Genomic DNA, 13,490 nt, shown 5'->3' with positions numbered 1-13,490 from the left:
CCTAGTTGTAGCATCCTCAGTTGCCAATCGCAACATCCGGCCGTGCTGGTACTAGCTTCCACGCACCGACGATTTGCAGCATCCGTGGTAGCCGGTCGCATATCCCTTCCCTGTTTGTTGTAGCATTCCCAGTTGTCGATCGTAGCATCTGGCGGTGCCAGTCCCAACTCACACGCTCCGACGGTTGTTAGCATCTGGGATAGCCGACTGAAGTGATGCCAACTCACGGTCTAAGCATCGCGGGTAATCAGTTTCAGTGTCATAGGTCGTCGGCCTTCGCAACTCCCCTCGCCAGTGGCAGCTTGCGATCGAGCCAGTTGTAGCTTATCGTCATGCCCATCCCAGCATCATGTGGTGCCGATTGTAGATCGTGACCAAGCTGCTTGCAGCTTGTAGACATGTCCCATCCCAGCATAACATGGTGCCAGTTCTAGCTCGCTAGCTTGCCGGTTGCAGCTTGCTGCCGAGATGGTTGTAGCTTGTTGTTTTGCCCATCCCAGCATCCCGTGGAGCCGATTGTAGCTCGTGGCGAAGAAGATTGCAACTCGTGGGCATGTCCCATCACAACATATCATGGTGCCAGTTGTAGCTCGCCAGCTTGCCGGTTGCAGTTTGTTGTGGTGCCGTTGCTGCTCGTAGAACCCGTCGTCGTTGCTTACAGCATCGGTCATTGGCGCATGTAGCATCTCCCAGCACTAGATCGTGTGTCATCATCTGATGCTTGTAGCAGCACGATAGCAGTGACGTGGAGACGGTGCGCTGGGCTCATATCTGTGCTGGTGACGTCGTTGTTCGCCGTGCATCAGTCGCATCATCCCTTCCAACAAAAGAGGGCTGGCGCACGGGCGGCCTTGCAGCTCCCTTGCGGAGCTTGGTGCAGGAGGGGAAGGGGAGGTGCGTGCTTGCAGAGGAGACTAGGTGCGTCAGCGACGATGGTAGAGAGAGAGGGAGGGAGGGGGAGAGAGCGCGCCATAAGCGGTGATAAGGCTGAGGGAGTGGGCGGGGCATTAGGACGGGCCCATGGAAGGGACGTGGCATACGCACCGGCATGAGGGCCTAGCCGGTCGTCTTGCTGGAAACGTTTACCCCTTCCAGAACAACATATCTTAAGGATTTGGGCCTTTCACCATACAACCGGGGATTGTTGTACCACAAGTACAAGAAGATCCTTCAATTCTCTCCTGGTACCTATCTTTTGGCATACAAATAATCACCTAGGCAGAATAGACAGATATGGCTTGTTTGGATGCCTGCACCATTTTTTGGCTATTTGTGTTTGTGGCTCAACTAGCGGATACAGGAAAAAACATGTCATAGTTTGGTCGCCTGCACCGCACCGCCAAGCAGTTTTATGCATGGCGTTTGGTCGCCTGCATGTATGCTTCTGGGGTGAGCATATGCAAATCATAGATGTTTCGTTATGTGCAATGTGTTGTTTTGCTCACCCCTTTCAAATCTGGTAAACTTACCACCACTATGCACCACACTTCATAGCTTAACACACAACACATAAACATGCAACATGAGTTTCTAGGGATGCCCCTGCACAACATCATCAGGGTGTTTCCTGAGCAAAATATGGATCGTTTCAGCAAACACCAATATGACTACTAACTTCACAAAACTTTAGTTCACCTGGTCTAGGTTACATGGCCCTTGACAGACGCGCTTATGACATTTATAGCGGCAGATTGTGGAGTTCTTCACGTCATAGATCTGAACCTTCAGGACGAGGTTGCTAGGCTTGACAACGTGACGACGACAATGTCGTCGGGCCGGGCTTGATCTTGTGCTTTCGGGAGAAGTACTGCTGACCTGCCCCAACACTAGCTCGTCCTTGAAGTCCTAGACCAAGATGAAGTACTCACACCACTTGTGGTGGAGAGCTTGACGACGCGTGGAGGGCGGACATATATCCACTTTTGCCTCACAGATTGAAAAGTCGTGGGGACGACGAGCATGGCGATATCTTTAGTGTCCCAGATCTGCACATAGAATCGATGTGGCATCGATGTTGCCGGCTCATGCCCAATCCTCGATAGGCGGCCAGTCTTGGGAAGTGACTTGGCAACCTCCTCACTTCTTTCCGGCAAGTCAATCCTTGCTAGCCATCGGTTCTCGGTGATCAAGTCCTCGATGTCCTCCGTGCCTTCGATGACTAGGGCCTCATGACAGGCTTGATCCCACTCAGGCTTCATCACCATGCAGTTCAGTAGAGAAGGGTGAGCAAATCCGTTGCACTGCACAACTAAGCACTGATCTGAGCAATGCCTAGTGCTATGATGAGTACATCGATAATAGCTATGGTCATCGCGTTGATCAGTGCACTAACATAGCAATGTGCAAGCCGACTAATCATAGCACTGATCCGATGAGTGCACTGATCATAGAAACGTCATTGAATTGAGTAATGCACTAATCATAGCAATGTGCATGCCCAGTGATCATAGCACTGACCATAGACGCCGACACCGGCGACACCTGATCCGCCTCCGCTAGCAAGCTGTTGTAGTGTTTCTTTGCCTACAGTAGGGTGAAACCGGACGTCATCAGCTCTTGCACCGAAGTGGGCGCCTGATCCTCATCCCGGGTCTCCTCCATGATGATCTCCGCTATCGCTGTAGGGTGGCCCTCCTCCTCCTCCTCCTCCTCCTCCTCCTGCATCGCTGACACATTCAAGCTCTGCTTCGGAGAGCTCAAAATTTAGTCAGCCGCGATGAGGGCCTGACACTGATCCTCAGTGGTGTGGCGACACGACTCCACCAGCCATGAGAGGTCTTGGCCATTGCAATGGCGAACGACAGACAAGGACGAATGTGGGGTGGTCAGCAGGCAACTGGAATGGAGGGAGAAGGTGCTCGGAGTGTAGGATTTTGAGGTATTGCTGGCCATCTTTAGATAGCCTTGGCAGGTGGAGCATCAGGTTGAATGCGCGCAGTCGGAGTAGGCTTCTTGTTCGCCATGCCGGTGTGAATGCTAGACAGGTGGACGGTTGGGCAGCTGACACGAATGCACGTGGGAAGCCGTCACATTCAGTCACGTCCACTCTGACTGGCATGAATACAATGCGAAGAGTGAGCAGACGCGGCGGAAGAGGGGTTTTTGGGTGGGTTTGTGTCATTAGAGTCTTACGTGGCGGACGTCCCCAAACCTCCCCTTCATTTGGTTTCAGTTTATGGGATTCATACATCTAGACCAGTCTGAACAATTTTGATGACCACCATTGGATGATTTACATGTGATTAGATGAACCCCCGGTTGCTGTTTCCCTACAGTCATGTTTGCCTCCTATTCCTATTTTTAACGAGTGACCGCGTCGGCAGGCCTCTAGAGGTTTGGTTCTGCTCGCCTGCAGATGTAGGTAGCGTGTCCCTCTATGCCATTGTGGATGCTGTATAATTTATTTATTTTTCTGTTGTTTGCTAGTTTCTCATGGAAACATGAACTGCGCCGGCCTTTTATGCAACTATTGTAAAAATAAAAATCGGATTCTTTCATCTTAATAGCTGGAATTACGATGGTTGAATATCCTAAATACAAGTCTTTTTTAGAGATTTCAATGCGGACTACATATGAATCAAAATGAGTGAATCTACACTCTAAAATATGTCTATATACATACATATGTAGTTCTTATTAAAACATTTTAAAAGACCTATATTTTGGAACGGAGGGAGTAGAAGGTTGAATATATCTGATACATTTCGTCAGTCCCATTGAATACTTATTATAGCTTTCAATTTGCTTTGAGCAAAGTGTATGTTCCTTTCCTTGCTAGAGATGGAGCGAGTTGGCGGGCAACAACATTTGCTAATCTATTATTCTATATACATGATAGTTCCCTCTTTATTTATTTTATTTGCGGAAAATAGTTCGCGCTTTATTAATCGCTTGTGCATCCATGAATACCGGAACGCCACAGAATGCAGTTTACAGGGTGAAGCAGCACATATTGCTGCCTCAATGAATGTGGTGCGTACCGTAAGCAGGGTAGTACCTGATCATCATGCCTTTGCAAGGGATACAGCCAGCACAGCTCGCGAGGTTCTGGCATGATCGTCCTGCATGCCTCCCTCGAGGCTCAAGCGCCTTTCCATGACCCTCACAAATTCATCCATGATTGCTCCAAAATGCTCGACTATTATCGGCTCAAATATGGCTCTCTTCTGTTTCGCCAACCAGCTAGGGGTGAAAAGCGCTCTGTCCATATCAGCCGTAGGATCATACACCCGCATATCCCTGATAGAAAATGAGCCCTCTTCTTCGATGATCTCCTTCAGCTCTTCAGCAGAGGGTCCATACATAGGAATGTAGAAAGAATCAAATTTCTCCATGGCGATGACACCCTGTCAACCATACCATAGGGAGCGTTCATGAGAAGAAGAAAAAATAATGATGTACCTCTGAGGCCATAACACTTAGAATCTGAGCTGCGGTTTCCCAGATGTGAAAGAAATTGGAGGCGATTACATCAGAACACCTCCCTACAAGGGAAAGAACCATCCGGCCTCCTGGGACCAATTCTTTGGCTCTCAGCTTCAGGAAGAGGGTAAAGTCTTTTCTGAACTGCCGCGCGTAAGCCTTACGGACGATAGGGAGCCTTTCATGCCTAGCATGTTGATCCATGTCGTACGCAGGGATATGGTTCCTCGTCAAATCTTCAGGAGCCTGTAAAGATAAGGTGTTTCTTACAAAATCGACAAGTAATGCAATGGATAAATCCATTGATGAGTGGGTGGGTGATAGGTCCACCGTCCACACCTTTGAGAGCCAATGCAAGCTGTTGGATGAGCATCGAGAAATAAGATCTCCAGTCATCCTCCCGCCTCCTCAGCCGCTCGCGATCCCTGGCCGTTGGATCGAAACGCTTGATCGGATCTGGGCCGTCGGATCGAGCCTTCTGATGACCTGGGCCGTTGGATCACAGAGGAGCCCTGTAGCAATGAATAGTTTCACCCCGTTCGTGCAACCACGCGTAATTCCGGCGCCCCCACAGGGGCATTTTCGTCATTTCACATGGCTGGAAAAATATCCAATAGCGACATGCGCGTGACCTAGCCGTCGCTCCTCCCGCACTCGCGCAGCCGCCGCCTCCCTCCCGCACTCCTCCCCCGCAGCCAGCTCCTCCCGCCTCGCCTCTCTCTCTCCCTCCAAACCCTAGAACCTTACCCGCGCCTCCCAGACCCGCCGCCGTCGTCTTCTCGCCCAACCGGCCGCCATCGCACCGCACGCTCGTGCGCAGGGGCGAGAAGGGGAACCAGCGCCCGCTCCCGGAGCGCGAGGAGGATGTGGTGATGCAGCGCCCAAATCCACAGGGGGGGGGGGTCGACGCGCCGTCGTCGACCTGAGCCGCCACCGTCCTCGAGGTCGGCCATGGAGGGGGGTCCGACCCAGCTGCAGCCGTGGACGGCGACACCCCAAACCCTAGCATGGGGACCAAGCAGCCATGGTGAGGCACTGCACCGGATCCCTCTCCTCTTCCCCCTTCTTCCACTGATTTCTCCTCTCTCTTTCTGTCCCTCTCTCGCCATGGTCTCGTCTCTGTAGGAAGGAGGCCAGCGGCAAGGACGATGCCATGGTCCCTGCTGTGCTCCCGGATCTGTCGCCCATCTGCCCCGACCTGGCCCTTCTCATTCCCGCCGGCCAAGCGAAGCCGCTCGTGTCGCTGTTCTACCTGACGAGGGCATCGTGGTGAGTTGAGCCTCCTTCTGCTAGTGCCACTCCCCTTCGTTGTGCTGACCTTACTTAGCCTCTCTCCCTCTCTCACCACTGCTCCTTCCATCTTCCGTCGTGCAGGTTGCCGTTGCTGTTTGCAGAGACATTCGAGGATAGGTCATGTTGCTTGCAAAATGGGGAGGGGATTAGATGATGTGTGGCATACACTGGCTCATTTGCATATACAAAAAAATTAGGATCAATAAAAAAAAGGATGTAGTGCTGGGTGCATAGCTGGTTGCATTTCCATGACTGTTCTACACACTAGGCATACTTTGTGATCTGCTTATGAATTGTGAACTGGAGTGGAAAATCACATGCTTTTAATTTTGGGAAGAGGTCAGGACATGTGCCTTTTGGATTGGTCTGGTGCATTTGGATTGGTCCACTTGGCTCGTGTCTGTTTAGTCTTGTGTTTTTACTTGGCACCTTCATGTTTGCTTGCTGGAAAATGATGTTCTTTGTCGAGTGACATGTGAAAAAACGAAGGGTTCGGTTTGTTTTGTGTTGGATTGATGCTTCTGAAAGAGAATAGAAAGAATGGCATGTTCATTGGCCTCTGTTGTTTGGTGTGGTCTGCCTAGGTTATTATGATTTGGTCTCCCTAGCCGTTGATGAATGCATTAAGCGAACATTTATTATACTATCTATGCACATATTATCTCAGATCAGCAACTTTACTTGTCTTGCTCTATATGGATATCCTCTACTGTTTCTGTAAAATAAATAACAAATTCAGTTTATTCATTATACATAAATTCTAATATAATGGGCAGCTATTTTCTGTTAGTATACTTGAAATGATATTGAGGTATGCTCCCCTGTTTTCATCCATGTACTATGTAGATGTAGACTGACATTTAAGCTTTGATCATGAATTCATAAATATGACATCAGTCCAAATATTCCAGACATAAACTATTCCCATGAGAGGTTATACTTTGTGTTGGATGGATATTTCTGTATAGGAAAGATAAATTTATTCTTTATCAACCTACGGTTCGATGTATAGCAGTGGGAGTGAGCTCTTTAGGTAATGATCTTGCTCTATCTGATGCTCATGGGGCAAAGAATGTCATTCTTACCCTATAGATTAGTAGATTATCAAAAACAAAATGCCCCGTATTAGTATTATGTGGCTAGAGCGCAACTTTGAAAAGGCCAGCCTTGCTCTATCTGATTGTTGATTTATATATTTTCCTCTAGAAATGAAGAAGCTTATTTTATGGTTGTGAATTGAAATGACCGATGTTTCATTACTTCTTGATTATTGACCTCTTTTTACATTGGCCAGTCGTATATAAAGGTTGCACTTACATTTTTTTATATGGAAGATGTCAAAGAGTTCGCTTAAAACTGGCATGACCTACATAAGAAAGATAAGATGGGTGCATTTGCTTTATTTTAAAAATACACTGATCACAAATATTTACAGATTTCTTATCAGTAGTTTGCATAATTGTGTTCTCTAACTGATCTGGTATTTCATTTTTATCATGATACTATGCAGATACAAATTAGTGATTATCAATTGATATTTAACATCACATTTGGTAGTGGAAGATTTAGTGAAATAAGGTGGGTACATATCATTGATCAGTATTTGGTGTTTTTCGACCACATTAGTTAGTAGTTTTTTTAGTTTTGGTTTATTTTTGTTCCAGTATACTTAAAGTGCTGGTATTTGCTTCTGAAAATGGCTTTGGTAACACTGAAATATGTCTTTGACTTGTGACTATGTATTAATTATTTATGTGCTGTGAATTGAGTGTCAATGTGTTCTATAGTACTGACAGGTTAGAGTTTGGTGCCAGGGTCGTTGTTGGGTGCGTGGCTACTTCTCCTTCGGATTCGGCTACTGTCTCTGGTGCTCAATGTACTACTGCAATACATGCACTGCAGTTACCAATCTTCGTTTTCTTAGTAGTATTGATGTGTTATTTCCTTCGAACTATCTTGTTGAGATTGCCTTCTCCATTTGGAGGTATCTCTTTCTTGGTTTGTTGTGGATCCATGATATTTTAGTGATTATAACTGGTTCATATAGACGGCGAACTGTAGTTGCCATTGTGGCTGGTGGGAAATTTAATAATAGCTGCATTTTGGTTCTCTATGTGCCTTGACTAAAATAGTAAGAGATGGTTCTGAACCAAAGGATCGGTTCCTCAATTCCCCAGTTCGTAAAATTGTTCAGTCTGACCACCGGTTACCTGACTAGAATGCTTCCCTGTTCACCTTTTCTACTAAAAGTCAAACAGTGGCATTATTCCTTTTTTGAGTTATATGTATGGAATCAGTGACGACCAAAGCACGCAAATTTACTGTCCTAAGTATAAGTAATGTGTCTGTTTGGGTTGTTTGCCTACATGACATGCATTCTATAAGGTGCACGTCTCTTTGGTCGCTGATGTTATATATGTTTACTCAAATAATCATGAGAGTTTATGTCTGAGTAAATGTTTATAAGAGGATATAATGTGAGTATACATGTTAATATTATTATATTGTTTCATCAGATTTGTTTGCTTAAGCGATCCAAGAATTGAATGAACAATTGTAATGAAGGATTGTCGTGGTTCTAAGCCTGACAGTAGAGTGGGGGGTAGGTATGGAGAGGCAAGGTCCTAGCTATGGAGAGGTTGTAAACACAAAGGATGTACGAGTTCAGGCCCTTCTCGGAGGAAGTAATAGCCCTACGTCTCGGAGCCCGGAGGCGGTCGAGTGGATTATGAGTATATGAGTTACAAGATGCCGAACCCTTCTACCTGTGGAGGGGGGTGGCTTATATAGAGTGCGCCAGGACCCCAGCCAGCCCACGTAAGTGCCTTTACTATCATAAAGCCTACTTAATTACAGGCCGTTGCAGTGCAGAGTGCCTCTTGACCTTCTGGTGGTCGAGTGAGTCTTCGTGGTCGAGTCCTTCAGGTCAGTCGAGTGAGTCCCTCGTTGGTCGACTGGAAGGCGACCTCTTCTAAGGATGTCTTTGGGTAAGGTACTTAGATCAGGTTCATGACCCTACCCTAGGTACATGACCCCATCATTAGCCCCCGAATGGATTGAGGCTTCGAGTGAGGAAGGAGTTGATGTCGTTTCCGATTAACCTTTGCGCTCTGGTCGTGCATTGGTTCTGGACCAAAGAATCTCTTCGTCGACAGTGAGCAACTTGTCTTCAGTCGACTCGATCCATTCTCTTCTTGCGTCGAGTGATCTTTCGGGCTTCGGCGATCCCCGAGCGACGGATCGCGGGAAACTCCGCGTCTGACAGACTGATCTGCCGTTCGCGAATTCCGCGGGATGCGAAATTTGGGGACGCGCGCGAAGTGGAGCGGGCCGCGGCGTTCGCATGGGACGGGACATAGACGCCTCGATCTCCGCGCCACTTTCTTCGCCACGTATCCCGTCTGCATAACTGCTCCCGGATATGATTAGATCGACCGGGCCCACCTGTCATCCACTCGGAAGGGACCTTATAAATGCGCCCGGCGAGGATTTCTGTGCTGCGCCTCAGCATTCTTTCTCTCTCTCTGCTCCCTTCGTCCCCGCCTAGCGCGCTCGCTCTCACCCCCGTACAACTTCCCTTTGCGCATCTCGCCGGCAACCATGGCCAAGGAGAAGACGGCGGCGCTGGAACGTGCGAAGAAGGCGTCGGCGCCGGAGAAGGCAAAGGGGAGATCCACCAGCCGCGGCGGGTCCTCGTCCAGATCCCGCCTGCCGAAGGGCTGGGTCCAAGGAGACTGGATCCAGTCGACCATCACAGAGAATGACCTCCTCGACATGGCCAACGAGGGCTTGATCCCTCATGGAGCTGCAAGGCTTCCGGGGAAGGAGTGGCAGCCCCAGCCAGAAGAGGGTGAGTGTGTGCTCTTGGCCACCCATGTTGATCGTGGATTTTCCTTGCCGCCGAGTGTTTTCTTCCGTGGCTTCTTGAATTTCTTTGGAGCGCAGCTCCACCACTTTACCCCGAACTCTATTGCCTATCTTGCCGCGTTCGTGTCCATGTGTGAGGGTTTCCTGGGCTGTCGACCGCACTGGGGTTTGTTCAAGCATATATTCACGTGTCGCTCTCAGACCGTGAAGAAGGCGAGCCCAGGTGATGAGAAAACCCGAGTTGTCCAAATGTGTGGGGGTCTGGGGATCCAGGTGAGGAATAAGAGCACCTTCCCGCCCATGACCTTTCCCGAGTCCGTCAGAGGCTGGCAGTCGACTTGGTTCTACTGCCAGGTCCAGTCGACGCCAGGGCAGTCGAGTGGACTCCCTCCGTTTACCATGGACCGAGTGAACAAGCCCTCCCCTCTGAAGTTGATTCCGGAGGAGAAGCTGACGTGAAGATGTTGATGGAGCGCGTGGTGCAGTTGGTTCGGGAGGGAGTGACGGGCATGGATCTCCTGGAGGTCTTCCTTAGGCGTCGCATCCAGCCCCTTCAGTTCCGGAGCCACTGCATGTGGTTGTACTGTGGGACTGAAGACGAGACTCGAGTCCATCCAGAAGCAGTCGACGATGTCACTCTGGAAAGGTGGATGGTAGCCGTTACCGGAAACAAGGACAACCCACGCGGAGCCAGAAGGATTCCTCCACTCGACCACAACAGCGATCCAAACAAGGTACACTTGCTCTGCTCTCCACTGCGTTCTCGTCGCATTCATTTCTGTTTACCCTGCCGACTGGTCGACTGATCCTTGTCTTGATATCTGCTAGGCCCTCACCGAGCTGTACTCGATGCCCAATGGGGCACAAGCTCTGACTGAGGAGGGTGAGGCGAGTGGGGGCGAGAGCCAGGACGAGGAGGAATGGGACTCGAACGTTGCAGAGGATGATGATGACGATGATGATGACGACGGTGATGAAGATGACGTTGAAGACGAGGAGGAAGAGGAGGAGGAGGTCGTACCACCGCGCTCGGAAAGGCGGTCGAAGCTTGTCCACGACCCCTCGACCGAACGTGGTAAGGGGGTTGCGACCGCCGCTCAGTCGACCAAGCGCCCTCGGACCACCTCTCCGGTGCCGACTGAAAAGGCGCCGAAGCAGCCCAGGGCGGCCTCATCGAAGCCGATCAAGCTCCTGCCGAAGATGAAGGTGTCCATCCCCACCATATCAGGGTAATCGTGCTGCTTAAGTCTTCTTATTTTGTGTGAACTTTGTCTCTGGTCGACGCTGAAGTTAGTCGACTGATCCTTTGGAGTTGCAGTGCTGCTACTTCTGAAACCTCGGCCCGAGCTGATGACCATGAGATGGAGGACGCAGCAACTTCGAACCCAGGTACTGTATTCTTAACGCCGTTCTTAGTCGACTGACTCGTGATCTCTGATCCTGATTCTTCTCCGTAGCTCCACCCAATACTGTTATCAATCTCCTTGATGATGATGAGGATGAAGAACCACTAAAGCGCAGGAGGAGTAGGAAAGCGTCCGCCAGTAAGGTGCCCCAGGATGTGACGGCGCCTGAGATTCTGATTGCGGAAGAAGAGAACACCACTCGACACACAGTGTCCTTCGCAGATCCATTGACGAGTGCTCCGCAGCCCTCCCTCTTCACGACGCACCACGTCCCAGAGGACCAAGCTGGCGCGGCGAAGGAAGCCATACGTCAGGCGGGAATCATGATGGAGCAGCTGAAGACCATCCGGGACGCGAGCCAGGCAGCTTATGACGCCAGTTCTGCCCTCCAGAGCAATGTTCAGGTCAGTCGACCACAGTTTGTTCTGTTGGATATGCTGCCAAAAACTTTTCCTTTCTGGAATTTATAGTAGTCACCCAGTGGGTGTTGTCGATTAAACTCCGTATTAGCGGGGGCACGCTGAGTGCACCCGCTGGGTGTAGTCCCCAAGGCTAAGGTCGACTGCTGGCAGTCGGCCTTAGGCTTTATGATGTCAATCTTTCTGTCAGTCGACTATGTCGACTGGATTTCACGAACCGGTGGGGGCACGCTGAGTGCACCCACTGGGTGTAGTCCCCAAGGCTAAGGTCGACTGCTGGCAGTCGGCCTTAGGCTTTATGATGTCAATCTTACTGTCAGTCGACTATGTCGACTGGATTTCACGAACCGGTGGGGGCACGCTGAGTGCACCCACTGGGTGTAGTCCCCGAGACTGTGGTCGACTGCTTGCAGTTGATCACAGTCTTAGAGAATGCATCTCGCTCTTTTTTTTCTTTTTTTTTTGAGGTCAACTAGTCGACTTTGTCTTCAACAGGATTAGTGGGGGCACGCTGAGTGCACCCACTGGGTGTAGTCCCCGAGACTACGGTCGAATGCTTGTATTCGGCTGTAGTCTTAGAAACGTGTGTTTTTTCCTTTTTCACTCGGAAGTGAATTATATTTGACATTTAGTCGATTGGTTCTTCGCAGAACTCTTGTGATCTTGTGGCTCGCTACTCTGAGCTGGAAAACAAGCACACTCAACTCGAGCTGAGCCTGAAGCTGGTTCAGGAGAAGCTGACAAAGGCAAAGGAGGAGACCGAAGGTATGTTTGGTGAGACCCTGACGACTGCCTTTCCCCTTGCTTGTTTCAAGATCTGATCTTGCTGTAACTTGCAGGTAAGGTAAGGGAGGCCCAACAGAAGAAAGACCTCGAACTCGCTGAGAAGATCAAGCTTGCTGACGAGAAGTTAGCTTCAGTCACCAAGCTTGAACAAGACAATACCAATCTGAAGGCTGCTCTTGGGATCGCCAACAAGGAGATCAGTCGACTAAAAACTGATAAAGCTGCCCTGACCGACCAAGTTAGCAAATTGACTGGGAAGAAAACTGATCTGGAGGCCTTCCTGAGTAGTCTTGCCAAGAAGCTGTTTCTTATGCTTGAAGGTAAACCTCTATGCTTGGCAAACATTTCCAATTGTGGTTTTTTCATTCGACCATCCCCTTGACTTAGTGATCATCCTTGTAGAATTTTGTCAAAACTTTGAAGAAGAAACTAACCGGCTGGAGCCAAACCTCGACCCCGTCAATTCTCCGGTGAACGACGAAGTTGCCATGGATGTTTTCCGACTGGAGTCTCGTGTTGCAGCTGTCGTGGACTATCTCGCAAGGCTGAAGGCCGCCACATCTCGCATCGACTCGACGCTCTGGCCTGAGGAGACACTTCAGAATGACCTTGAGTCGCTGATGGCCCGGTTGAACACGATCCCTGGTCGAGTGCAGGAATGGAAGAAGTCCTCGGCTCAGTGTGGTGCAGATGTTGCTCTGTGTCTTGCCCGAGTTCACTGTAAGGATGCACGAGAAGAGAAGCTGGCGGCTCTTCGGGTGGCCAACACCAAGAAACACGACTTCAGGTCCTTTATGGAAACTTTCCTTGCAGCTGCCACTCGGATCGCCGACGGAATCGACCTTGATGAATTCATTGCACCTTCCAGCCCTCCACAGGAGGGGTAAAAAACTTCTTCTGGCTCGACGCTTTAAATTTGCCTCGGTATGCCGAGTGGAATTGTAACCGATAAACCTTAACAGGCTTAACGCCTGAGCACTCTCGGTTCCTTTAGATATCGATTCAAACTTGAATTTGGTGCCTGAATACGATTGCCTTTGGCTCGAAATGTCTTTTGCAGGTTCAAAGCAAGGCGCCTTTACTGCGATCGACTTATTCTTCAGTCCACTTAGGCGAGCACTGGGCTGCAGCTAAGCCCCCGAGTGAGAGGTTTACTCTTCACTCGGCAGGATTTTTATAACTTAGGCGAGCATAGGGCTGCAGCTAAGCCTCCGAGTGAAAGTCTGGCTTACCACTCGGTAGGATTTTGATAACTTAGGCGAGTGCTTGGACTGCAGCTAAGCCCCCGAGTGAGAGG

At 49.7% G+C, this 13,490-nt stretch overlaps 1 protein-coding gene across 1 annotated transcript in view; it reads right to left on the bottom strand.

The window, feature by feature from the left end:
- Positions 1–4,004: 4,004 nt before the first annotated feature.
- LOC123066489 (anthranilate O-methyltransferase 3-like) overlaps positions 4,005–13,490 on the bottom strand; it is a 29,035-nt gene continuing 19,549 nt past the window's right edge. The window contains exons 3-5 of the mRNA XM_044489558.1: positions 4,762–4,792; positions 4,402–4,668; positions 4,005–4,346 (exon numbers count right to left, since the gene is read on the bottom strand). Coding sequence (XP_044345493.1) covers positions 4,005–4,346; positions 4,402–4,668; positions 4,762–4,792 — 640 coding nt within the window. The remainder of the gene's footprint in view (positions 4,347–4,401; positions 4,669–4,761; positions 4,793–13,490) is intronic.

This window comes from Triticum aestivum, chromosome 3B, assembly GCF_018294505.1.
Source record: "Triticum aestivum cultivar Chinese Spring chromosome 3B, IWGSC CS RefSeq v2.1, whole genome shotgun sequence".
NCBI lineage: Eukaryota > Viridiplantae > Streptophyta > Magnoliopsida > Poales > Poaceae > Triticum > Triticum aestivum.
Note: the sequence above shows the minus strand (reverse complement) of the source record. Positions and strands in the feature narration are given on the sequence as shown.